This window comes from Nymphalis io, chromosome 18, assembly GCF_905147045.1.
Source record: "Nymphalis io chromosome 18, ilAglIoxx1.1, whole genome shotgun sequence".
Classification (NCBI taxonomy): Eukaryota; Metazoa; Arthropoda; class Insecta; order Lepidoptera; family Nymphalidae; genus Nymphalis; species Nymphalis io.
Genome location: NC_065905.1, coordinates 7,593,066 through 7,619,640, shown reverse-complemented (window position 1 = coordinate 7,619,640; position 26,575 = coordinate 7,593,066). Strand labels below are relative to the sequence as shown.

The 26,575-nt window shown below is 32.0% G+C and overlaps 4 protein-coding genes across 5 annotated transcripts; 3 read left to right on the top strand and 1 right to left on the bottom strand.

Moving 5' to 3' along the window:
- The first annotated feature begins 247 nt into the window (after positions 1 to 247).
- Positions 248 to 5,790, top strand: LOC126775680 (collagenase-like). Its single transcript, XM_050497744.1, has 8 exons — positions 248 to 292; positions 2,361 to 2,415; positions 2,817 to 2,973; positions 3,458 to 3,525; positions 3,692 to 3,799; positions 4,358 to 4,497; positions 5,087 to 5,195; positions 5,675 to 5,790. The coding sequence occupies exons 1-8, from the start codon at positions 248 to 250 to the stop codon at positions 5,788 to 5,790; spliced, it is 798 nt and encodes a 265-aa protein (XP_050353701.1).
- Positions 5,791 to 5,995: 205 nt separating this feature from the next.
- Positions 5,996 to 12,116, bottom strand: LOC126775679 (protein adenylyltransferase SelO-like). The gene is made up of 12 exons (XM_050497743.1): positions 11,979 to 12,116; positions 11,409 to 11,572; positions 10,618 to 10,698; positions 10,179 to 10,342; positions 9,651 to 9,823; positions 9,391 to 9,490; positions 8,870 to 9,030; positions 8,370 to 8,491; positions 7,691 to 7,820; positions 7,196 to 7,322; positions 6,658 to 6,794; positions 5,996 to 6,376 (listed from the first exon to the last, which is right to left on the bottom strand). Exons 1-12 carry the CDS (start codon positions 12,114 to 12,116, stop codon positions 6,254 to 6,256), a joined length of 1,620 nt encoding a protein of 539 aa, XP_050353700.1. The 3' UTR covers positions 5,996 to 6,253.
- Positions 12,117 to 12,590: 474 nt separating this feature from the next.
- Positions 12,591 to 14,366, top strand: LOC126775717 (dolichyl pyrophosphate Man9GlcNAc2 alpha-1,3-glucosyltransferase). Its single transcript, XM_050497800.1, has one exon. The coding sequence runs from the start codon at positions 12,710 to 12,712 to the stop codon at positions 14,309 to 14,311; it is 1,602 nt and encodes a 533-aa protein (XP_050353757.1). The 5' UTR covers positions 12,591 to 12,709; the 3' UTR covers positions 14,312 to 14,366.
- A 1,816-nt stretch (positions 14,367 to 16,182) lies between these two features.
- LOC126775719 (uncharacterized) lies at positions 16,183 to 25,433 on the top strand. 2 transcript variants are annotated; one of them, XM_050497803.1, is made up of 8 exons: positions 16,183 to 16,292; positions 17,465 to 17,559; positions 18,658 to 18,966; positions 19,092 to 19,593; positions 21,531 to 21,760; positions 22,522 to 22,584; positions 22,760 to 22,887; positions 23,546 to 25,433. In XM_050497803.1, the coding sequence occupies exons 3-8, from the start codon at positions 18,838 to 18,840 to the stop codon at positions 23,688 to 23,690; spliced, it is 1,197 nt and encodes a 398-aa protein (XP_050353760.1). In that variant the 5' UTR covers positions 16,183 to 16,292; positions 17,465 to 17,559; positions 18,658 to 18,837; the 3' UTR covers positions 23,691 to 25,433. The 2 variants fall into 2 exon arrangements, with proteins under 2 accessions (XP_050353760.1, XP_050353759.1); XM_050497802.1 differs by lacking the exons at positions 16,183 to 16,292; positions 17,465 to 17,559 and adding an exon at positions 18,291 to 18,376.
- Positions 25,434 to 26,575: the final 1,142 nt, after the last annotated feature.

The window sequence follows — 26,575 nt, the reverse complement described above, 5'->3', positions numbered from 1 at the left end:
CTTCTCTCTACTCTACAATTTCTCTAATCCATTCTTAACAATTCTGTCGTAATATTCAAAACAAACTATCAAAAATCGTACAAAATAAAAATACACACATGAAAAACGCATTATTGAAATATAAATTTTGTTTTGTTCAAGACGTGTAATAAAACGAAGTGAATTCACGTTGAAGAGTTAGCGAGTTAAATAATTATCACTATATAAGTGCCAAAAAATCACATGGCGCAATAGACAGGGTATCACCATGCTGAAGTACGTGTTCGGACTTCTGGTCCTCGGACTAGTTCAGGTATTTATAAAAGATTTAATGTATTTCTCAGTTCTTTAAATTATTTTTGTTGTGTGTGGTAAACAATAAGTTCAATAGAGGACTTTTGTATGTTGGATAGTATCGTACCTTGGACGGTTGCAATTCAAATTTGATTAAAAACCTGTTATTTGCATTGTATTATTATCGTCAGTATATTTAGGTAATTCTTGCGATATTATACAAACCCCCAACTAGCTAAATAACTTGGCCACTGGCCAATGCTGCATGAAAAAGAGCTTACTGAGGAAAAATTGAAACCTTTATATAATTATTTTTCGTTTGTTTTGGTATATAATAAAGACGAGAGTCGGTTAGTTATGATAATGTTGTTATTGAACTATTGCTATTTACTCTAGTTTTAATAGTTGATTAAGGATGTTGATATTACCAAGCATTTGTAGTAGTATCAGCCTGTGAATGTCCCACTGCTGGGCTAAGGCCTCCTCTCCCTTTTTGAGAAGGATTGGAGCTCATTTCACCACGCTGCTCCAATGCGGATTGGTGGAATTCACATGTGACAGAATTTCATTGAAATCAGACACATGCAGGTTTCCTCACGATGTTTGCCTTCACCTTCAAACACGAGATGAATTATAATCACAAATTAAGCAAATGAAAATTCAGTGGTGCTTGCACGGGTTTGAACCCACGATAATCGAATAAGATTTACGCGTTCTTACCACTAGGCCATCTAGCTCACTAGGATAAAAAAAATCACTAGAGCAACTGCTAGTTTTTATATTCATTTCTCCCAAGCATAATTGGTACGGTCCAAGATACACCAGGTCTTTTCTACAGATTTTTCCTTTTTTTTCTAGCGGCTTTTTTTTCCTAGATTAATAGCTTGTCCCCAGATTTTATAAATGCATTATGTATTTAAATAGTTTCGCATGCATCTGTGCACTAAGAATGGATTTTGCGAAATTTTGATTAAATATCGGTACACTCAGTATTCTAAACTTGACCCGTTCAAGGTGTAATAAAATATCACAACAAATGAGGTCGTATACATTTTTAAAAATAAGCACTTAAGTACTTGTTTCTTGTGTGTTTTCGTGGACTAAGCCCCACTTGGTAATACTAGCGTTCAATTATATTAAAATATTCAAATTCATGTTAACATTTCACAGTGTGAGTTCATTGTAAATAGAGAGTAAAAATGGTTAAAATTTAAGCGTTTTAGAAAATCTTTTTTTTTAGTTAGTCAAATTTGAATAAAAAAAAATTGAAATAATAACAACAAAAACAGTTAAGCAGTTGCAATATACATAATTATTGTATATATTTATTATAGACGTATATGTATAATAAATCTATCTATATATGTATAACAAATATTTATATATATATTTGTTATAGACGCACTCACACATTTTTCGTTAAAATAAAATTGATTATATTAATCCGTTAATCATAAGCAGCGTATCTTGGGTCGTACATCCGTTCTCAAGATAAAAGCATTATATACTATGCTATGATAACATATTTTTTTAGGAATTACGTAAATATTAATAGTCAAGTCATCACTCTTTTGCTTTGCAAATTATTTTTTCACAATCGTCGTGCAAGCAAATTAAATGTGGTCCTTAACGAAACTAGATCACTAGATCTAAAAATATTATAGTTTGATATTATATAGTAAATTAAAGTAAATAGCCTGTACCTGTACCACTGCTGGGAAAAGGAGAGTAAAGGATCCTCATACGAAGAACGTTTTAAGCTTATTCAATCAGGCTGCTTAACTGTGGTTTGGTGGTTACATACGTGACAGATTTTCATTTCACGTACCTATGTATATTGACTTACTCAATGAATAAAGAACTTGTGGTTATAATTACAATGGCTCTCTCAGCCTTCCAACCGTAACGCAACAATACTTATGATTGATATAGATATATATTAAACTGTCAGAATTCAATCTCCATTTTTTAGTGCTTTTTGTAATTTTGACATGTTCCTAGCATAAATAAATATAAGTACGAGTGGTAGATCTGTGATCATTGCACACATATTTACCGTATATACTAATTGTATTTATGTATTACAGGCTAATCCAGTACATGAAGATGAACCGGTTGGTTTTATGGAAGACATAAAACGCGGTATGTACCTATATCAAATCTTATTGAATTAATTTATAGTAATTGAGCTCAACATCAGTATAACTATTCTATAAAAAATAACCTCGAAACTCGCCGCATAACATGATTATTTAACTGATATATTAATTATTATTATAATTATGTTTAATTCTTACCTTACCTTTAAATTTTGCATTGAGCAACTGTTTAGTTATTTCCTTTGTAAGATTTTAATAATTATGGAGATATGTTGTTGAACAATACACAAAGAATATTATCTATTTATTATATTATTATATATCGAAACTTTACATAGCCTACACCTTAATGTTATATTTTTTATGCAGTCCTTAACCCATTGCACCACTGACGCTTCAAAATATATTATATACAATTGTTATATTTGAAACTTCAATTATCAGGTACAAACCGTGTTTCTGGAGGTGTGCCGGCTAAAGAAGGTCAATTTCCACACCAAGTCAATATCCGTATAGTGACACTAGACGGACTTGTCACGTCCTGTGGAGGATCCGTCATACATAATGACTGGATCATCACGGCAACTCACTGTCTCGCCAAGTAAGCAAAATACATAGACATATCTCTTACAGACACCCACACGTCTATAATATTTTACATACCTTAGAATTTAACTAATGGACATCCGACAAGCAGATGCTAAGAATTAACATTAATCGTTTCTGGTGTATTACCAAGTATATGAAATTCTTTCGCCAGTCACCATAAATTTTGTGGATTATGAATTCGTAGCTAAAAATCCTTAATATCTTTATAATATTATAGGTACAAATATTATAACCAAAACTGATATTATCTAATGAAGAGCATGTAATATTAACAATTGAATTATTTTAATGGCTTCACTGAAATCAGAATCTATACAATCAAATATTTCTGGTATAACTGCACTCAAATCCATTAATTCTATTAACAGCCGTCCATCATACATAGTTCGCCTGGGTACCACAGACCTTCTTCGCCCAATGTACATGATGGAGCTTTCACTCAGTGACGCAATTCTTCACGAAAATTTCAATTTAAGCATTGCCAATCGTGTGCAACGCGATGATATAGCTTTACTGAAGTTAAGGATGACCATTTCGTACGGGCGTAAGTACTTAAGAAGTTGAAGTCTTTATTATATAATTGCGTCTTAATAAGCAAAGTTATTTGGATAAGAGAATTGATCAATCACAAAAAGTTAGAATTGTTAGAAGGCTTGCTTGACTAATATTATTCAATAATATTGTATGTACATTATGTCGTATTTCTGCAGCCACCATCCAGCCTATTCGTATTCAGAGCACAGAACAGAAGGATTACAACTACGAGAATAAAGTTGTCGTAGTCAGCGGTTTTGGATTCGACGACGATTCATGGAATGGTAAATATAATTCCGCTCACGTTATGAAGTATATGAAGTAAAATCTACTGAAATAACATTGCAATTTATATCATTGTTATACATCCGTTAAGAATTAAGAAACAATTTAAATTAAATTTGTCAAATAAGCTGTCATGTCAAATGCTTGTATAATGCAAACTGAAGCACTTGATATAATGCAAATTACAAAACTACAGTTTTATTGGTATATATTTTTATTTGATCTTTTTCTTCTCTGCTATTTGAAATGTCACTATGTTTTATTATATTACTAGTTTTCGCCCGCAGCTTCGCCAGTGTGCTTGAGCGGGGGCAGGTGTTAGGTAAAAAAGGAGCCTATGTCCTTTCTTGGAGTAGCTTGCTTCATACCAAATTTCATCAAAATCGCTTCAGTGGTTTACCCGTGAAAGTTTAACAAACAGGCAGTTACTTTCACATTTATAATATTAGTATAGATAAGCGAAACTGTTTTAGAACATTTTTTAATGTTAAAATATTATGATACTGACATAGACATTGTTTATGTTCTTTGTATGTTAAATAATGTTCTTTTTCCAGGTGGTCAACTATCCGATAACCTCCTCTGGACTTACCTCCGTGGACTGAGCAACGAGGAGTGCCGTACCTTCTTCACCAGCGTGTTCCCATCCACCGTCTGTGCTCGCTACTACAACCATACCGATCAATCTGCTTGTCATGTAAGTCTTGCCTTGTTTATCTACCAATTCACTATATTATACGTGTTAAAACACAGATATCCAGCATATACCCACGCACTTAGCCTGGTGGCATACTGGAAATCTTCTAATCAAATATAAGATGAAACTATAGACAATTTACTACTTTTTATTAATTTGACATATTCCTAACATTAAATTTTGCATTGCATGTATTAAAATTATTGACATAAAATAAATAAATAATAACAATAATGAGTAAATAATTCACAAAATTACGTCACCCATCTTTAATAAGTTTTGTTATTACTCAATATCATCAGACCGTGTATTTTGCTGGACAAAGGTCTCATCTAAGCCCGATCTTCGACTCTTATTTTTTAACTAATAATATAATATAACTAAAATTAGTTTTGTCTTATAATAACTATTACTTTTCAATTTTCTTCCATTATTAGAAAAAATACATGCTTATTCTTAAATTATATACGTATACATTTGTTAATAATAATATTGTCTATGCCTTCAACATATAAATGTGTAAAATATTTATTAATATTTTGTTTTATAGAGAAAAGTCTACATTAAACTGTGATTTAAAACATTATAGGGTGACAGCGGCGGTCCTCTGACTATCGTAGACAGAGACGGTAAGCCCACTATGATAGGCTTAGTCCAATTCGCTTCCTGGAGAGGATGCACCAGCTACTGGCCCACAGGTAATTGTTTCTCAAATTGTTTTCAGACTATGGTACTATCTCTTAAAAGGCCAAAACTTAACTCGGTAAAATTGACATTTCTATTCTATTAAATTCTACAATAATAAAAAATATAACAATAAAATAAAACTAAATCACTTTGAATGTCTTACCGCTGAGCTAAGGATTCCCCTCCTTTTTGAGGAGAAGGTTTGGAGCTTATTCCACCAAGCTGCTCCAATGCGAGTTGATGGAATACACATGTGGCAGAATTTCAGTGAAATTTTAACCTAATTATTGAAGGTTTTAACCTAATTTATCATCAGCGAACATTGACGCTTAAAGATTAATAATTAACAAAAAAGTTTTACATAAATCAGAAAGTGTGAATATTTTATAGACAAAAAATAAAGAAACCACTTTAATGCCATTTAAAATTTTACAATTAGGTACCGTCAATGTGGAATATATGTATGAATCATTATTTTATTCTTTCGCAGCGTACGTCCGTCCTGGATACTACCAGGATTGGCTCTTTAAAAATACTGGGATCAACTTTGACTGGACCTACTCCGATCTCGAAGATAAATCAGATACATTGAATATAATTAATTAGTTAATTGATTAACATTTAATTGATACGTGCGTTTTCGTAGGATTTTCAAATAAATAATCCTGTAAAAACTTTGACTTTACTGTTATATGTTTGAAGTTCAATCTTCATCACCATTTATGTAAATAAAACTCATGTAAAACTGTATAGATTTTTTATTAAATATCATATTACAATAGTCATATGATCCGTAATATCAAATGAACATAAATGAAAATGAAGTCCGAAGTGAAGGTATTGCATTTTTTTTTGTTAAAAAATGTCTTCAATTTGAAGATATGAGGAGGTAACTTTACCTACATGTCCCGTCACGGCTAAGCCGTTGAACCAAGCAGAATGAAATTTGACATTGAATAAGCCAATGAGCTCTTGGTATATGAAAATATAACAAATTTGACGCAGACGACGAGATAAATGTACCGGCCCATTTTTTTAATTGCAGAAAGTGTAGTCTGTTATAAGTGAATCAACTCGAACAGCTTATTTTCAATTCATACGCCCAGATCGGAGGCTGAGAAGAGAATCCACGGATCTCTGCTTCTGGTTGAATTTCAAACGGATTTTGAATCACATGTAGCAAAAAGCGAACCTTAAATAAAAGCAAAAAGTTACGTTATTAAATTCTGTTAAATATCTTCTCCTTCAAATGAGCTTAAAAAAGGAACAGCGAATTAAACCAAATAACTAATGTTATTTTCAAATAAGTCAACTCACCTAGCAATCATTATGCCAGTTAAATGTTCAGATAAATTGCGAGATGTTGTCAGACAACATTACAGTTACAAACAACACGTTATGTAATACAGGTTCATATGTGACGTGGTTTAGCCTGACCGGTAATTTTCATAAGGGTTGATACTTATCAATTACCTTTTCAAAATCGTCTTTTTCAGCGTCAATAATAGCTTCATGAAGGAGCCAGTTTCTGGGGACATAGACTGGGTTCACACTCAGCATACGTCTTTTGCGCTCGTCTTCAAAGAGACCGGCAGCATTACTCGTGTCCACTATGATAAATAATTAGCTTAAGTAATTTATTTACTAACAGTAGATACATATGAAATAAATCTTGCTATCATATTTACGCTATATATAAGGTTAGATAGTTTTTACATAATCGTGGAAATTATTTAATTTTATCGTTTTAGAGTTTTAGTCACTGCAATGTAATAAAATTTTGTTACAAGGCCAAAGTAACTATGGCCACGTGACGTTACGTTAGGCTTTAAATTTTTGGATCTGTCGATAGCAAATCTTCAATGGAAGCAATAATTGACTTACTCCTCCAGTCGACTCCTGCTACTAAAGAAAGTTTACATTGTATTCTATATATTTTGGGTTAGTTAATTAGTTCAATAAAGAAAGAAAGCTGAATGTAGTGAACAAAAACCACTTTTTGAAGACTTACCCGCCTCTTTGTCTAAGCGAGTACGATATTGGTCGACCCAGCAACCCCAACAGGAATGCGAAGCTAAACGTTTCATCGACCACTTCTCAGCTAATTTCAATTCGCTACTCAATTCGTGAGGTTGCAGCTGCAAAAAATGTCTCATTCATAATACTAAGTACAACCAGAAATGAACAAGTCACAATCAGAAACAAAAATTGGAAAGATATTTGTCAATTTATACACAGTAATAAGTAACAAAATGAAAATGTCACATGTGTTTCTTAAAATCTCCGAAAGCGAGAAATTCTTTCGAGTCTGGAAGTTGGAAGTGTGTGCGTCGGAATTGGAAAGAACGTAATGATATGTAGAGAGCACTTCAGTTAGCACACACTTGTTCAGTACCATATATCCTGCGCAGTCGACTATTCTTGATGTGACCGAAATCCGTCGCTATGATCTAGGCATACTAATCAGTTTTGATTGAAAATAAACACATATATACTAAACATTTACTTCAGCTAATTGTCTAAAGGTCGCAGTGAAGTCAGCTCCAGTTTGTTGCATCATGTCAAGTAATTTCTCCACCAAGTCCTCATCACCCCACCGCTCTTTCTTAAGTCCAATCTTCATCAAAAACGTCTCCCTGGAAATTATTATTAATAACAATCATAAATTTTTAATTGCACGAATCGTAGTCATGAGTTGACCAGCTACCTATGACGTTGGTTCTAGATGCAACTCGAAACGACTGCCATAATTAAATGTAGGTTTATAATCTAACCCCGAGGTGCCGTCCACTTATCACATCTTTTACCGCCAAACGGCAATACAAAGTGTTGCTGTGTTCCGGTTGGAAGGGTGAGTGAACCACTGACACTAATGCCATAAGCGACATAACATCATAGTTCCCAAGGTTGGTGGCGCATACGATGATGTAAGGAGTAGTTAATATATCTTACAACAATGTATATGGGCAATAATGACCACTTACCCCATTCGCCCGTCCGCCCCGTATCATAACAAAACATACCCGAATAATAAATATGAAAACAATATTTAAGGCGTCGCTATTAAATTTTAGATTACTTATAGCTTTATCAAAATACATTGTTATCGATTAATAAGAATAAGAGTGTAAGATAGATTTTAAGTAAGTCTACCAATACATGACATTAAAAATGAAAAGACATACAAAATTTTATTTTTACAGTAGGTGTCCAAGGTTTTTAATATATGAGACAGGTGACTTTGCTGTGATTGAGTCAGGAGAGGTTCCAGGGTAATCGCTAACTGTCCTATATTCCATACTACCACCTAAGCATAAATAAAAAAAAATTCAGTTACTTTTAGTCTTAGACTAAGACTATTAAATAAATTGGTTCTTTATATTATATTAAGCACAAATTTCTAGTACGCTATAAGGATGTTCACAGAAACCTATACCCAGAAGTAGATTCAAAGTCGCAAGACCTGGGGAATAATTGAGGGACACTTAACTACAACTGGATTTTAAACTCGTTTTGCTTGCATTCTGAGACTACAATTAATTTATTTAAATCGTACAGATTATTAAAAAAAACTTGATTACATAGCCGCCATTACTTATGACATTACTCTACCGTCTAAAATCAAAAAGATACAAAAGTTATGAAAAGCAATATTAAAAAAAAAAAACAAAATTTCAGTTCGTACATCTGGTTGTTTACCCAAAGCATATCGTCCTTCACCATCGAAATAGTTAGCAACGAAACCACTATCATAGGAATCCACAAAACCAAACGGTCCATAGTCAAGCGTTTCACCGAGAAGAGTCATGTTATCTGTGTTCAACAGACCGTGAGTGAATCCCAAACCTAAAATATAGAACAAATTTTGATAAAGCCAGCTTATCCGGGAATATAAATCAATATAACTCATGGTACTCTCCCCGTGACCTTTCTTGACCCTTTCTTGCGTCCTAAAATACTGGTTAAATATTTAATATGGTTTTATTTATTTATTTATTTTTAATTTCCGAAATATTAATTAGATTATATATCTTACTTACGTAATTAATATTTCGGAAATTATCTACATTATATTCCTTAACGAAAATCCATGAAAGCAAATTAAACTTACTGACTTAAAATAACAATCAATGTTTAGTGTTTTTTCTTTCAGTAACTAGTCTTTTGTAATTATCTTGGGATAAAAGGAGTAAGCTGTTAACCTACCTTGCCATTTAGCAACGAGATCCAAAGTTCTATGAGCGATTTCTGAAAACATTCTAATATATCTATTATCATCTGTAACTTGGATATCTGGAAAATGTTCCTGAAAAAACATTACGATAAGGACCTATATTATAAACTAAAAAAACATCATATAAGTAGTATACTTATATGATGTTTTTTTTATATTTATCTAAAATCTGTTGTGTATTAAGTATATAATATATAAACCTTGATTATCGATAATGGAGACTTTTTCTAACCTTTATTACAAAATCTACAAGCTGCCTCAACACACCCAACTCTCCACCTCTTGCCAAAATCTCGAAGGAACCGAAACGGAGCCAGCTCTCTGACAATCGCAATATAATTGCGGCTCTCTCACGACGTGGACTTCCCGTAAAATACACATCTCGAACTACTGCTTCATCGCTCACTGATAAATCACTTCAAAATTAATTTGACACTTGCTTTAAATAGAACATTTTTAAAGTATTTCATTAAACTTTAGATGCGTGAATATTCAAATTAATATTTATTATAAAAGGAATGGAACTTATAATCATTCTAAAGTCATCTGTCATAGATATGCAAAAATTTTGTTCGGATTTCGTACACAAATTTGATCACTAACCACAATAGTTAATTACATTAGAACGTGGAGAGAAAAAAAACTGAAATCACCAATGACTTCAATAAAGATATGTTTGATATAGAGTTATGAATTTGAATACCTTCATATTATAGTATACCTATTCTTAACATAACATTTAAAATAAGCAATTTCTCACCAACGACAGCAGCAGCTCTAGTTGTTGGTACCCCCAAATGATACATAGCCTCACTAGCTATCATTTCTCGTATACAAGAGCGAAGAACTGCACGACCATCATATAAACGGGAGTAGGGTGTCTGTCCCGAACCTTTGAGCTGAATCTGCCAACGCTTGCTTAATCTGCGTAATCGTACATATATCGTAAATCGTATAAAGTACATTTAGCAAATCGTACAAAATTTTTCGTAAAGTAAAAGACATACAAATATCAACCACGAGATCTAATAAATTATGTTTTTGGTAATTTATACTGGCTCACTCGACTTCCACTATACAGGACCGCAGTAATAAAAACTATTAATACCTTATTGTTAGAATAATTCCGAATTTAATATTACCTATGAGTAGAACAACTCTTCCAATACATAGGACAAATCATTATGAAATTTATATACCTATTTACATATTCACCAATGATGTGTGCTCTTCCATCACCAAGCTGTCCAACCCATAAACCATATTGATGGCCACCGTATCTGAATGTTAGACGGCTAAGTTAGTACCTAGTAACGTGCAGCTCGTTTTTTGTTTTCGGTACCTTACCTAAACTTTTAAGCATGAAGTGATATTGTGTTAAATAAAACGTAAATACTTTAATTGCTTTGATGATATTACATGCATTAAAATAAATTCATTGTAATTTTATTTTTATACCAAGAAAACAAATTGTAGGTAATTTACACTGAATAAATACAACAAAAAATTAAAACGCTTAAAGATCATTTAGTTAAAGTGATCCAATTGAATGTTGAGTAATGCGTCGTGTTTAGAGGGTAGTCTATACTCGGACAGTCCATTCGAACCAAAAGTAAAGACAAATCAACAAGTTTGACATTGAATTGACCCGATATCATCGGTTGTGATCTCGAATAATCTTTGGTTCGCTATCGCAAAAAATGACCTTTCGAATCGGCGAAGTTGTTATTAGAAATTAGGAAGTGTTATGCAACTGTCTATATGTAGTTTAGTTGGAATTCTAAAAGATATATTAATTGAGAACTGTTTGTATTGCATTATATAGCAGAACTATTAACAAATCGCTTGGCATATGTAAATCTAACCTAATCTAATATCTGAACAGGCCGATCCTTACACGCGGGCGAAGCTGTGAGTGCAAACTAGTAAATTATAAACAATGATGATTAATATTTAAACAGCTAAATACTAAATGACTTGCATTATTAACCTATGAGCGACGGGCAACGCTCCATACGGTAGCTTTCTGCCAGCGACGAAATCGACAAATTCCTGACTGTCTACTATATTTGGATCCATATCTAAAATATTTATCAAGGCATCGTCGGATGCACACACCAAGCGGATATTTCGTTCTAAGGGTCTTGGTGTTACCTGAATTGAAAATTAATAATCAATTACAGTAAAACTTTTTTTAATATAGAATATGACTAATAAAATATAACATATATATATATATATAAAAAAATAAAATATCAATGTAAACAATATATTTAGAAACTATGTAGGCTCAATTATTGTATCTTAGGCAGATATTTTTTAGCATTAAATTGATAGTGGTTTTTGCAGTCTCAAATGTGTAACCTATAAACCTGTAATCCATCAGATATAGAACCATCAATTAATACCTTGTTATTACAAAACATATTACTTTAACTTCGTGTGTAAAAAAACTATTTTCACAGGTAACGAGCACGTACATACAACTTACGAAGAGCACAACTTATCTTCCATAATAAAACTTTTTAATTTAAGAAAAATATGCAAAATATTAACAAACCTCAGAGTAGACAACATTTTTGACATTATTTTTGACTTGATCATGATTTTCATCAATCGGCAATAAAATGTATTTTGGGTAGTGACAAAACCTCCACTCAGTGAAATTTGGTTTTAACAATGTTGATTCTCCTTCCATTTTCATTGTAGTAAAAAACATATAATTTATTTTAAAGATTAAATAATTGAAAACGTTATTTCAGTTATTAAACCTATTTATATATTTCTAAATTTAAAAATAAATTATTATTATGGCGTACCTACACATAATGTTATAAATAGTACCAACCTTTACATTGTGGAAGGTAAAATTAAAAAAAAACTTGTGAATAATTAATAGGATTCTTTACATAGGTATTCAATTAGTTAAACAAAAACAATGTAGCAATATTAGTTATATTTAAGATCTTATTGGTTTTTCCTTCGTCTTTTGCTTGTGACAGAAAAAAAATAAAATAACCTATTTTGCTTGTAGTAACAATAATATCTTTGACCATTTGGCGTTTTGAATATATTTTCTCAAGTTACCGTTATTGTATTGAATATGGTGTACACAGAGGAGTATCTCAAGGAAAAACTTACCAAAGAACTCGAAGCCGTTCATGTTGTAAGTATGAGCTGTCAAATATTTAAAATGTCTACACGTACGCGCTAATGTATATAGGTATTACCTATCATAAATATGAATGAACTTTATCTCAAATCAGTTTAAAGTGCACAAAATCGGATACAATGTCGAAAAGAGCAGATCCGGACAAATTTACTGTTACGAAAGAAGCTTTACTTTCTGGGATATTTTTCGCCTTATTCGTACGATGGAGCGTTGCAGCGTATCCTTATTCAGGGTACAAAAAACCTCCTATGTACGGAGATTACGAGGCCCAAAGACATTGGCAAGAGATAACCGTGCATACTCAGGTAGCACATTGGTATCGGAATACTACTCAAAACGACCTGCAATATTGGGGTCTGGACTACCCACCGCTAACGGCGTATCACAGTTTTCTCATTGGCTTAGTGGCAGACTGGCTCGACCCTGAATCTGTACGATTATTTGCATCTAGAGGCTATGAAAGTGATCAACACAAAACATTTATGAGATGGACTGTATTTTTAAGTGACTTGTATTTTTATGTCACAGCTGTTTTATGTATATGCATAGATGCTGAACGCATAATGGGTAAACATCATTCGAATGTATTTAAACGCACAGACATGAGTACAACTTTATTTTTATTATATCCAGGCTTAATACTTATTGATCATGGACATTTTCAGTACAATTGTGTTTCTCTAGGTTTATTTTTATGGGCATCCTTTTTTATTATTGCCATAGAGAATGATACATTGGCTACAATCTGTTTTGTTCTAGCTCTTAATTATAAACAAATGGAACTGTATCATGCATTGCCCTTTTTTATTTATTTATTCAGAAAATGCTTTTTGTGGGTACCATACAAAGGGAGATATTCTCATGTAATAAATAGGTTCAATAAACTTGCTATTGCCGTAATATCTACTTTTATTATCATTTGGTATCCATTACTTAATTCTTGGGATGATGTCTTCCAAGTATTACACAGGTTGTTTCCTGTAAAAAGAGGTGTATTCGAAGACAAGGTCTCGAATGTATGGTGCTCAGCTAACGTTTTCATTAAGTTAAAATATGTTTACGATAATGAGGAAATGATAAGGACATGTATTTTGTGTACAATTATGGCTGCATTACCATCATGTTTAGATTTCTTCTTTCGAATTAATAGAAAGAAATTTGTTTTGTGCCTAATAAATGTATCTTTGGCATTTTTTCTGTTTTCATATCAAGTTCATGAGAAGTCAATTTTGCTTGTAGCTATTCCTGTAGTGATGCATTTGCCTGAGGATCCATTTATGTGCTTTTGGTTCCTAGTTGTGTCAACATTTAGCATGCTACCATTGTTACTAAAAGATGGTCTATTAATACCGTTTCTATGTACAAGTTTAATATATTTTAGTTTTTACAGTATCATTTTGAAATTATCAAACCCAAATAATGGTATTCTATCGTTTCTCAATGCCAATACTGTATATAAGGCTGCCGACCCGGCAGCTAATCACAACACTGTGATATTAAAGCTTCTTAGCACAAACTTTTTTTTCTCACTTCAAGGGATGTTTTGGTTGGGCCTCGGAACACTTTTAGTTGAACCACCACCTAGATATCCAGATATATTTCCATTATTAATATCTATGTATTCATGTGTACATTTCATATTATTCTTAATGTACTTCACACATCAACAAATATCTTTGCCAACCTGTTTACCTATTAGAATAAAAATAAAAAGGAATTAATTATACTCTACTTGTATTAGTATAGAACATTCCAAATAAACTTCTATCATGTAACTATTGTTTTCTTCTTTTTCCAATAATTTACAGTAAAATTTTCATTAAAAAAGTTCTTATATTAAATAAATTAATGATTACATAACAAGTTTTTAATATAACCTTTTTTTATGTATGTGATATCAAATAAAATAAAGTCTTATGTGTTTTAAAGTAAATTGGTTGTACAAACATTTATGGAACAATATATAAAGTTGAGTCATTACTAGTTATAAAAAGTAACCGACTAATCTCTATTTCATTTATATCATGTTTCTTGATCACTCTCTATCAATAGCATTTCCAATAACAATCAAATTACAAAAGAAAAAACAGACGTTATATATTCATAACATTTTTAAATACACAAACAAAAAACTACAGCTCAGATTATTATTCCTTTAGTAGCAATAAATTTGTCTAGTGACTGATTGCGGAACTAACGTACGACAAATAAATTCACCTAGATGTATCCTATACACCTATTCCAAACTTAGGAGTAACTAACAATTGATAAAAATTAATCATTTAATCAATGTATTCATTCTATACCGGTTGGCGTGGGTAGATACTTGCCTTTCACGCCGAAGGTTGTGGGTACGATTCCCACCCAGGATAGACATTTGTGTGTATGAACATATCTGTTTGTCTTTAGTCTGGGTGTATTTATCTATATAAGTATGTATTTACAAAAGAAAAGTAGTATTTGTAATATATCAGTTGTCTGGTTTTCATAATAAAGCTGTATACAAGCTTAATTTGGGATCAGATGGCCGTGTGTGTAAAATGACCCAGGATATTATTATAATTATGGATTGGTGAAAATATCGAGGTTTAAATTTCGGCAAAGTTGTTATCAGAATTCTGAAATACAAATGAAGTGGATATAAGTAGATTAGTTTTGTTCTATAAATAAAGATATTTTAATCAAGAACTGTCAATGAAACATTTCAGACGGTTTTTACTTTCATATGTATTCATAGGTTTCAATTTTTATTAGGTACATATAAAATAGACGGGATCCCCCATATAGTTTCGGTAACTAATATAGTAGGAATTGTCGATCGACGTCAATTGCGCCACCCTGCTATCGATTTGTGTGGTAACATAATATAATACATAGATTCATATATAGGATCCAATTGGTCTGGTAACACTGATATGTTGATATTAATACACTAATAATTGTTTATATCTCAACTCTGTAATTTTCGTAACTTAGGGCACACCGCAATTTTTTTTTAATATTTTTATGTATACTTAATTCAAAATATTAATTTGTATGTGTATTCGTAATTTTTTATTTGTCATATATTAAATCTGCAACTTACCAATAAAAATAACTTTAAATATTGGGAATATTTATGTATCAAAGATTATATGATCATTTATATTATCATCACATATATTATTGCTTCAAATTTTAATACTGCTACTTTTTTTTCGCCATGTTACAAACGTAAAACAAATTTAAGAAGAAGAAGAAATGGCGGCCACGATGGCTTCGCCATTTTTAAATATGTTGCAATGAGGATACACGTGGTTGTATTTGTATAGATAATTACGCTGCTTTTTATTATAAATATGTTATCGTAATATATTTTAAATAATAATTGTTTTTTTTGTAGTTTCTTCACACCGCCTTAGTAGGTATTTCTTATTTATATACATAATGCAATAAATTTGTTACATAATAAGATAACCTTGTTTAAATAGGTATACATAAGTTATTTTAAAACGAGTATATTTTATAACGGCTATTTACTCCATAGCTATAAAATATATGATTACATCTTATGTCTTATATGTCATTATTTCATTGTAGTAGGCTAGCATACTCAATATTTTATAGTGTAACAATTGTGAACAAGCGTACTTTAACAAATACAATAAAGTGGTATAAGGATCGCATAGCAAAGATGAAGCTGCAGGTTCGATCCAAAGTTGGGTAAATATCTGCCACCAACAAAATATATAAATGCAAAGGTATTTATATAAACAGTTGTTATAAGAGCCGAGATGACTAAGTAGTTAGAACACGTCGTTCTTAAAAACCCAGCAAGCAAGGCATTACAAGTATATTGCTGAAAGTGAATCTCAATTTTGGCATCTCTATACAGTATATACCTATGACCTATAACCAAGTTAGTTACATACATAGTATACAAATAAATAAATTTCTTAAAACCGGATTTTCCAAGGTTTCCCCCAAACAAAAATTAATTTCCAACATTCACACCAATTTAAAATTCAACCAACCCAAGAACTAGCCTATATACGATGGATAGCGAAAAATTTACGCACATTAGGGTTTCAGAACAGGAAAAAGAAAATCCTGTTTTTTAATGAAGCTAAAGAAAATATTACCTATTCTCTGAGTATGTTAATAAAAAAAATCCGCATCTGGAAAATCCTCAAAATGTAATGCACGAGACATACTCGGGTTGGATCAGGCGGCCTTACTATTTTGAGAATGATAACGATCAGCCAGAGTCTACGATGAGCGCTATAGTCACACGATATCCAATTACTACGAAATACAGAATATTGATGTGGAAAAAATGTAGAAGCAGCAAGAAGGTGCAACATGCAACGCAATACTTGACACGTTGAATATGATTGAAAAGTTCAAAGGTCACGTCACGGTGACGTCAACTGGTCGCCAAAACCATGCCATTTAAAGCAGCCTCATACTAAACCAAATTATAGCACACTTATTTAAATGTAAATTATTATCGTAAATCGGTACGATTTAATATTTATCATTGTTATAACATGACCCTTTGCTGGCAGGAAGATATAGTGTTTTGTTGGTATCAAAAACAATACTATTATTGTCTGAATAATTTATAAATCAATCAATATTTATCAATCAATTAATTTTGTAGACACCAACAACTCGTACTGTACGTATTTCGTCTGTTAAAATAATGTCGCGAGTAAAAGGAGGCCAGGTCCTCTTATATCCATGTAGAGAGGCTGGGTCATAGGGTCGCTTGTACAATCCACTCTGCTAAACAAAGAAGTACCAGGAGTGACCCTTAACTACGATCTATCCACTAATCACGACCCTTAAACATTTGATTATGGAGAAGTTAATAGAAAAACATGGTTTTCCAGGAAGTTGTAGATGAAAGTGACGGCTGTGGCGGCAAGTTCGTGGCCTTGATCGTCTCTGACAAGTTCCAGGGGAAACCGCTTCTAGCCAGGCATAGGTAAGAAGACATTTTAAATACAGTTTTAGGTATACCTAATTAACAAATACTATTTTTTTTTAATTTAAATTCAATCCTTTTCTGTATTTCTACCAGTTTTTATCGTAAAGTTTTAAATAGCTTTTGGGCAGTCACCATCAAGTTATACTTTTATCCTTTATTTGTCGCTGTACTATAGATTAATTATATATCAAAAATCATCACGTCAATCAATCAGATTGTATTATTATTAGAAAAAAAAACTTTCATAAACTTTAAATACATAGATGGTAGGGCTTTGTGCAAGCTCATCTGAGTAGGTACTCTCACTCATAAGATATTCTACCGCAAATCAGCAGTACTCGGTATTGTTGTGTTTCGGTTTGAAGGGTGAGTGAGCCAGTGTATGCCATCTTAGTTCCCAAGGCTATTGGCGCGTTGGCGATGTAAGCGACGGTTAACATTTACCATAAGGTGGTCCATATGCTGATCCGCCTATTCTATAAAAAAAGTTCCGAATCTTCGAATTATCTCCTAAGATCCATATATGTACAAATTTCGATACAAACATACGCTTCTTAACTGTTTTGTTACTAAAATATCAACATAAATAGAATGCATGAATGAATGAATTATGAGACTAACAATATGCCAAGATCTATATGAATAATATTTGATCTTTGAACTGTTCAATCGTATTATTTACTCTTATCTGTTACGAAGGTCTAGAGAAGTTAAGGTTCCGTAGCAATTATAAACGTCAAAATAGCATCAATCCGGCAGGATTGCCTGACATAGCACACTTGTGTTTTTTCTTATTTAATAATAATTATTTTTTGTAAGTATGCTACTATTGTTTTTTCAATAACTGACATCGTTTCAAATTTATTAAATAGGTAAATGGTACTTTCTTTGATCATGTCTGCCCCTGAGGGTGATGTTCAGACCTATCTAGACTATGATATCCAAGAAAATCGTCAAGTTTACATCCAGGCCTATTAGTGGCGTATGTGGCCGAATGAATCAAGTAAAAGTAAAAAAAAAACGATACCTACGGAACATCTGTGCTAATACATGCCTGAACAGTTATATGTAATTTAAATAACTATTATTCCACAGGCTAGTAAACTCAGTACTGCAAGAGGAACTGAAAACAATTCACGCGTTCACTCTAAAGACACTAACGGTTGACCAATGGAAAGCTCAAAACCAGTGATAACATTGTGTCTAATTATTACACAGATGTTCTAGTCCGTTCGTTGTTTTATTGACCTTCCCTGCTTAATATAAATCATTAATATGGGTTCCCTCTTGGAAATCAAAGTCTCAGCTCCGGGTAAGGTGATTTTGCATGGAGAACATTCTGTGATGTTCGGAAAGTTCGCTATTGCGGGCAGTCTTGGACTTAGAAGTTATATATCCGTTAAGGTATGTTAATTTATATACTTACTACTTAAGATCTAGCCTCTGTATTCTATATTATTAATTTATTTAACATTTTTTTAGTAATATATTGAATTTACAAATAAATATTTTTTCAATGTTATTTTCAGGAAGTACAGTCTTCTGTTGGATCATTTGTCAATATAGATTTGCCATCCGTGAATCTCAAAAATACCTTATCCCTCGATCATATTCAGAGTCATTTATTCAAACCATCAAACAGTCAGTTATTGTGGAAAAACCCCCAAACTCTAGACCACGAAAGCCACTTAAGCAATGTTGATAAATGCCTTCAATCAATAAATGTTAATATCAACGACATGAACAGTGTTCAATATAATGCGCTGCGTGGAATGCTCTATCTACTTTCTGGAATTCTCGGCGACACAAATTCCTTGAATAATAGCCTCGATATTTGCATTCGTTCTGGGCTAACAGTGGGAGCAGGAACGGGAAGCTCAGCGTCATTCGCAGTATGTTTGGCGGGTGCTTTAATACAGTTGCTGAAATTGAAGAGTGGGAAAAGATATGAAGACTTTGATACGGAAGACAAAATATTAATATCGGCATGGGCTTACAATTGTGAAAAGATAATGCACGGCTCACCGTCAGGTTTGTTAATTTTATTCTATTTAAGTATACAACAAATAGTTTGGACACTAGATTATGCTATTTTTCATATTTAATTTAAAAAAAAAGCTAAGAACCCAGTTATTAAATACAATTTCGTAGTACGGTTACAGTTTAAATACGTTTTTCCGTGTTTGATTTCTCTGGCCGTTTCATATTTTCAAGTTATTAGTGTGAGTGAGTTAAATAGGCAACAATGCTCTCTGCTGGCGTTCCGCAAGGCGGCGTACTTTCTCCTCTTCTGTTTTCAATCTTCATTAATGAAATTACCAAAGTTATTTCTTCTCACTACCATCTCTATGTAGACGATTTACAACTTTATAGACACGTCACCTTATCAAATCTGTGTTCGACCATACATGATATCAATTATGATCTTGTAAAAATTAAGAACTGGGCTGCATCCTTTGGGCTTCTTGTTAATCCCTTGAAGTCGAAGGCATTGATAATAGGTACCAGACAGTTACGTAGCAAGATTAATTGGGACATTGTACCATCAATTGTCTATGATGGAACTCAAATTGCATATAGTGACCAAGCTAGTAATCTGGGGTTAGTCATAGATTGCAATTTATCATGGAGAGCTCAGGTTAACGAAGTCAGTAAACGTGTCCATTTCTCTCTGCATTCTCTAAAACGTTTGCAGAATTTCCTTCCTTTCAAAACAAAAATTTTACTTGCACAATCCCTTCTTCTTCCTTTCCTGGACTACGCTGATGTTTGCTATCTTGATGCGAATGAAGAGCTACTTGACAAACTAGATAGACTTCAAAATTTGTGCATTCGTTTCATTTACGGTCTGCGCAAATTTGATCACATTTCTCAATATCGACGTCAGTTAAAGTGGCTTCCTATCCGACTCCGCCGGAGCTTGCACATATTATCGCTTATTTTTAATATATTAAACCATGGTAGCCCTGATTACCTACATGAGCGTTTTCTGTTTTGTCTTGCTCGTGAAAGACCATTACGCGCATGTGTGGCGTCGAAAACTCTTGAGGTACCATTTTTTAATACTACTTCCTTTGGTAACTCGTTTTCCGTTGTTGCCGCTCGCCTATGGAACTCTCTTCCAGATAATATTTCCATAATAATGTTACAATAAGATCGTTTAAAATCAGAGTTAATCAACACATTCTTTCCACTTAAGTTTAATTTATTTTATATGTATGTATATATATTTTTTTGTATCTATGTAAGTTGAATGTGGTACTGGTGGTAGGGCTTTGTGCAAGCTCGTCTGGGTAGGTACCACCCACTCATCAGATATTCTACCGCAAAACAGCAATACTTGATATTGTTGTGTTCCGGTTTGAAGGGTGAGTGAGCCAGTGTAATTACAGGCACAAGGGACATAAAATCTTAGTTCCCAAGGTTGGTGACGCATTGGCTATAAGCGATGGTTGACATTTCTTACAATGCCAATGTCTAAGGGCGTTTGGTGACCACTTACCATCAGGTGGCCCATATGCTCGTCCACCTTCCTATTCTATTAAAAAAAAAAAAAAAGAAAAAAAAATGTGTATATGTTATAGATAATGGTATATATTAATATATTTATTTGTATTTAGTGTGTAATATATTCATTTATCGTTAAGTCTACTTGAATTTTATAATATAAAACTAATTGATATTGTACCTACACCATAAATATGTATTACAAATAATCTCCACTAGATTCAGGGTTTCTGGAAGAGATCTCTTGTTAGAGATAAGTTATCCCTTTGTACACATTTTTCATTTATATAATTTTCTGTATACTCTGTTGGTACATAAATAAAAAAATAAATAAATAAAACAATGCTTTCACACAAGTGCTTTGTGCAAGAAAGTAATTACAATTTTAAAAGTTCAGCCATAGCAATAAAAGATTATACACTCAAGACTTCGAATTGCTTTTAATAGAATTATATTTCCAGGTATAGATAATTCAACGTGCGCACTTGGATCGTTAGTTGGATTCAGAAAAGGAGACGGACCAACTATACCGTCTTTCCAGATCAATTTACGAATACTCTTAGTAGATACTAAAGTTAGTCGAGAGACTAAGATTTTAGCCGCAAAAACAGCTTTGCTAAGAGAGCGCAATCAGAAGGCCGTGGATTGTATTATGGATGCTTGTGATCATATCGCGACCACTGCTTTTGAGGTAATTTACTTCAAATTGTTGTATTTTGTAATTTAAATGAACTGTAACGTTGTTTTATCCAATAAACTGTTTTCGTGTGCTTACAATGGCTAATGCTGCCTAAACCTTAAGATATATATTTCAACTTCTAATTAAAACTTACAATAACTATATTTATTTATTACAATATAATAAATGTAATTTTATTATTGGTAAATAGCTATAAGTTAATTGCGAAGCCATTTTCTCCAATAAATTATTATAAAGCTTTATGTAGATAAATATGTTAGTTACCCAAGGCATACCATTTAATATAGATTAAATTTGTCTTTTACACAACATCAGTCGAGTTAACCTATTCAAAATTACGTGCAACCAAAAAATCACTCGCTGCTAACGGATAAAATTTTGACATTGACAGTAAAATCAATTTTGAATCCATAAACCGTGGACAAATATTAATCGACTCGAACCAAATTTGATATTATAGATATTTCTTATTTATGACTTGCTTAATTTTTTCGTGTTATTCATATTTAGAATATATGTTTATGCTATGAATAACTGTGTTCATGCATTACACATGATTGAGATTATTAACATGGTGAGCAGCTAGTGCTCATTCACGACGTAAGGAACTATGTCTGAAGTTTCTGAAATCCCATCCTGCCGAAGCTGCCGTTTATGTGGCATTTCACTTAAAAATGGAGAAATTCGAAACCTTGCAGAATAACTCTGTTTGAAGCTAGAAGAAATTTGTTCTTATTTCAAATTTATTACAGATTATGGAAAAACTAGCTACGTGTGACCCAGAAGACTCTGAAACACACTACAACCATCTATCAGTAAGAATATAGATTAATACTTCTAAGTAAAATGTCACACCGCTGGGCTGTTTACGCCAATTCTCTTTTTTATGAGAATGAAATGATGCTCTAATAACAATACATTTTTCTTGACAATAGTTTATTGTTAATGAACTAAAGCCAATCTAAAAATGGTGTCCAAATACAATTTCAGGAGTTATGGAACATGAACCACTGTCTCCTAGCGTCTTTGGGCGTTTCCCATCCATCGTTAGAGGATATCAGAGCATCGGCCACGAAACATGGACTCGCTTGTAAGCTCACAGGAGCAGGGGGTGGAGGGTGAGTTTTTTTTTAACAATTTTTATCACATAAATACATAAAACTAAGAAACAATTTTAAAATTTTATTCATCGAAAAGTTTTTTTGACAAACTTATCACGTCAAAAATTTCAACTTTCATACACCAAACCACCAGCGGATTTGTTTCACCATATAATTTCACGAAAACACATCAGTTTAAGGAACACAGGTTACCTTATAATGTTTTTGTGACCAACACAGAAAATGAACCAAAAGTTTCTTGTAAATCTCACTAGTATTTTAAATGTTATGTTAGATCTTAAATCTTAAATGTTCTAATTTAATAGCCACAATAATTTTGGGTACCCCGTCTGTAATTACGTTTTAGGAGTAATTTGACTTATAACAGTGGGTTCCAATTCGAATAACAAATTTAATAATAATTTATTGAAAAAAAAACAGCCTTACACGTAAAAATAGTCTTATATTAATAAGAAAAAAAAAAATCGTTGCCTTATCGCAATCGAATCGAAGCGTTATCGTTGCAGCTTAGCCGTTTTACTATTCCTTAATTTAAATTATTATCGACCTATATCCTTCACCTTGAAATATGGATTTCCTCACATAAAAAAAGTAAGAAAAGTCGTCTTTTGTCATTTATCTTATATATTAATTTTCTATCCCAAATTATTTTCAGATACGCAATAGTATTAATACCGCCGACAACTAAACAGCCGACCGTCGAAGCCCTAAGCAACGAACTGAAGGACAAAGGGTACACAGTTAGCGACACACAACTCGGAGGCCCTGGCGTTCTTATAGAATACATTAATAGTTTATAAAAAGTATCTATAATTTACAACATTTTAACTGACTACACAATATTGTATGAACCTCAATTTTTATTTATCATTTAGTCCAATAGTAAATGAAACAATTTTCCTACTTTTTGCGGGAAGTGTCTTTTACTTGCAACATTATTCGAAACATTCCGTACCGCTTATTACATACATACTTACATACATATTAGTGCATTGGTTTTACATTTCAACTGTAAACGTATTTGTGTCATTCTATCACACTCGAGTGCTACGACATCGGCTAGAATTAACATGCATAATAATTTCAGAATAGTTTTAATATTATAAGAGTATTTACACTGGATGCCGAGATCGCCCAGTGGTTCGAACGCGTGAATCTTAACCGATGATCGTGGGTTCAAACCCGGGCAAGAACCACTGAATTTTCATGTGCTTAATTTGTGTTTATAATTCGTCTCTTGCTTGACGGTGAAGGAAAACATCGTGAGGAAACCTGCATGTGTCTAATTTCATTGAAATCCTGCCACATGTGTATTCTACCAACCCACATTGGAGCAGCGTGATGGAATAAGCTCCAAACCTTCTCCTCAAAAGGGAGAGGAGGCCTTAGCCCAGCAGTGGGACATTAACAGGCTGTTACTGTTACTGTATACTGGATTAGCCGTGTACAAGGGCTTGGAATGTCAACACGATATTTCAGAATCTCAGTAACTTTAGCAAAACTCTAGTCTCTTATTAAGAGAAGCTATTGAAAAGGCCGTAATAAAAATTAGTGAGTTATCATCAGTAATGTTTATTAAGGACATAATATTATCTAATGATAATCTATTTGTATTCTATTAATACCTAAAAGGCAGCTGTTAATCGTGCCTGTGTATCGTAAAATATCAGAAGATTTTAATTTTTAACTCAGTTTTAATTTGTTAACTCTGGGTGCAGCCGTGTGTATACCTAATAGCTTATTATCTCAGTAATTTATTGTGATTTCATATACAAGTGAAAATAAAACACAATAATAGATACGGAATAAAAATTTAAAAGGATCAAAATGTTTTATTTCGATTGGGTAGACTAGAGTTGTACTTGATATAGTGTTGACACATACGCATTCTTACGCACACAAGCTTATAAATGACAGAAATTGACAAGCGACAATTGGAATTAAGTTTTTTTTTTAATTTGTTTCATGCTACATGACATTTTATAACGTTTTTTAGTTATCTATAAACAATTAATTAAAATATATATTGATGTAATTATATAAGTTTAAATATATGGAAGCATTAATTTTTATTTACTAACTAGTTAGTCAGCATTTAATAAATTTCAAATCGAAATTTTAATATTATAAAATATATTTTGCATTTATGTTAGTGGTGGTTATTTCATATTCTGACATCTGTTTTAATTCCAAGAACTTTAAAGTCGCTTATTCACGTAATCGATCGATCTTGAATGACGTAGTTTTTGATTCAAATCAATTGTTTTACGTAACACATAATACGTATCGATTAAGTGTAACTTGCAACTTTAACTTAAACGAAACAAGCATAGTCAACGACATGCCCGATCGAGTTCGATCGAATAAGTGATGAAGCACATTAATGATAGATAAATAAATGGTTTTTGATACAATTTTCAGGCAATTTTATGGAAATGGAAAATCGCGACTTTTCAAGCATTTTATTGTTGGTTTTATGGTGAATATACAATTCTTGAAAGTATTTAGTAGTATTTAGTAAGTAGAAGATATCGGGTACATTGAATGTCATTATAATATACTATAAGATTTAATAAAAGTTATTTCTCACTCAAAAATTATTTTATTTTTATCCATTTTGAAATATACAGTCTAAATCTAAAAATTTCCTTTCTTTGTAAATGGGAACTCTAAAAACCTAAATTGATAACTAATTAGTTTAATGATTTAAGATCATATTTTGTATACCAAATAATACAAAAAAAACTTATTATGTTTATTGTTTTCATTTTGCAACATGTGAAAATATAAGTTAAATTTTAATAACACTCCGCCTTACTTATAATTTAAATATAACGAAGTTACTTGTAAAATAAAGTGAAGGATTATAAATATTTGAAAAAAAAACACGAAAATATATTGTTGTAATTTATTAATCTCCTATAATAAATTAATAAAATGAAATTAAAATAAACACATCTGAAATAATATTAATACTGTAAAGTGAGTCGACAAATTAAATCAAGATCACAAATACATTTGGTTAAACAACAAATAGATGTTCTAATAAATTAATAACTATCACATAAAAACTATTTACTATAAATAATGATAAAAAAAATGAAATTTTATTTCATTATGGTACATTGCCAAACAACAAAAAAATAAAATTATTATAAAAATGAATACCATGCTGTCTTGTTCATGCTGTTTAATCTTATAGGTTAGACAGAGTAAGCCAATGTCGATGAATAATAAAATAATAACTTAATAAGTGAAGTTTGTTCGTATCATTCATATTAATTTACACAATTTTGATATTTTAATTTTCAATTATTTTAAAGTTTGCATTTTCATGACTTAGTTTAAATCTCTATTTTATAACTACAAACATTTCTTTTGTTCATCGTTAATGTCAAGTACGTGATATGCAGTTGCATTATAAAGACGCGTTTTGATATATTAGTACTAAGACAATTTTTGGCAGTGAATTTTGAATCAGTTTAGAATTTTTTTTTACAATGAATATATATACACTCAAACGTTAAACCTCGCTTAATATTGAATGATTTCATAGATATCTAGTAAATTGATTATATAATTGGTAATATAAATGTGCGGTTAAAAGATGCGTGCTAGCGCGAAACTGCACAGGCCGCGGTGTCCGTATTAATTCGAACTTAATCGTTACATTTATACGGTGCGT

Excerpts from the sequence above, each read along its gene's own strand:
- LOC126775680 (XM_050497744.1), top strand. The coding sequence starts at position 248 with ATGCTGAAGTACGTGTTCGGACTTCTGGTCCTCGGACTAGTTCAG. Across the intron at positions 2,416-2,816 it reads TATGGAAGACATAAAACGCG|GTACAAACCGTGTTTCTGGA; the intron begins GTATGTACCTAT and ends TTCAATTATCAG. Across the intron at positions 3,800-4,357 it reads CGACGACGATTCATGGAATG|GTGGTCAACTATCCGATAAC; the intron begins GTAAATATAATT and ends TTCTTTTTCCAG.
- LOC126775719 (XM_050497803.1), top strand. The coding sequence starts at position 18,838 with ATGGGTTCCCTCTTGGAAATCAAAGTCTCAGCTCCGGGTAAGGTGATT. Across the intron at positions 18,967-19,091 it reads GAAGTTATATATCCGTTAAG|GAAGTACAGTCTTCTGTTGG; the intron begins GTATGTTAATTT and ends TGTTATTTTCAG. Across the intron at positions 22,888-23,545 it reads ACAGGAGCAGGGGGTGGAGG|ATACGCAATAGTATTAATAC; the intron begins GTGAGTTTTTTT and ends AATTATTTTCAG.
- LOC126775717 (XM_050497800.1), top strand. The coding sequence starts at position 12,710 with ATGTCGAAAAGAGCAGATCCGGACAAATTTACTGTTACGAAAGAAGCT.
- LOC126775679 (XM_050497743.1), bottom strand. The coding sequence starts at position 12,116 with ATGGAAGGAGAATCAACATTGTTAAAACCAAATTTCACTGAGTGGAGG. Across the intron at positions 7,323-7,690 it reads CCTTTAGACAATTAGCTGAA|CTGCAACCTCACGAATTGAG; the intron begins GTAAATGTTTAG and ends CATTTTTTGCAG. Across the intron at positions 6,377-6,657 it reads AAAAAGACGATTTTGAAAAG|GTTCGCTTTTTGCTACATGT; the intron begins GTAATTGATAAG and ends CTTTTATTTAAG.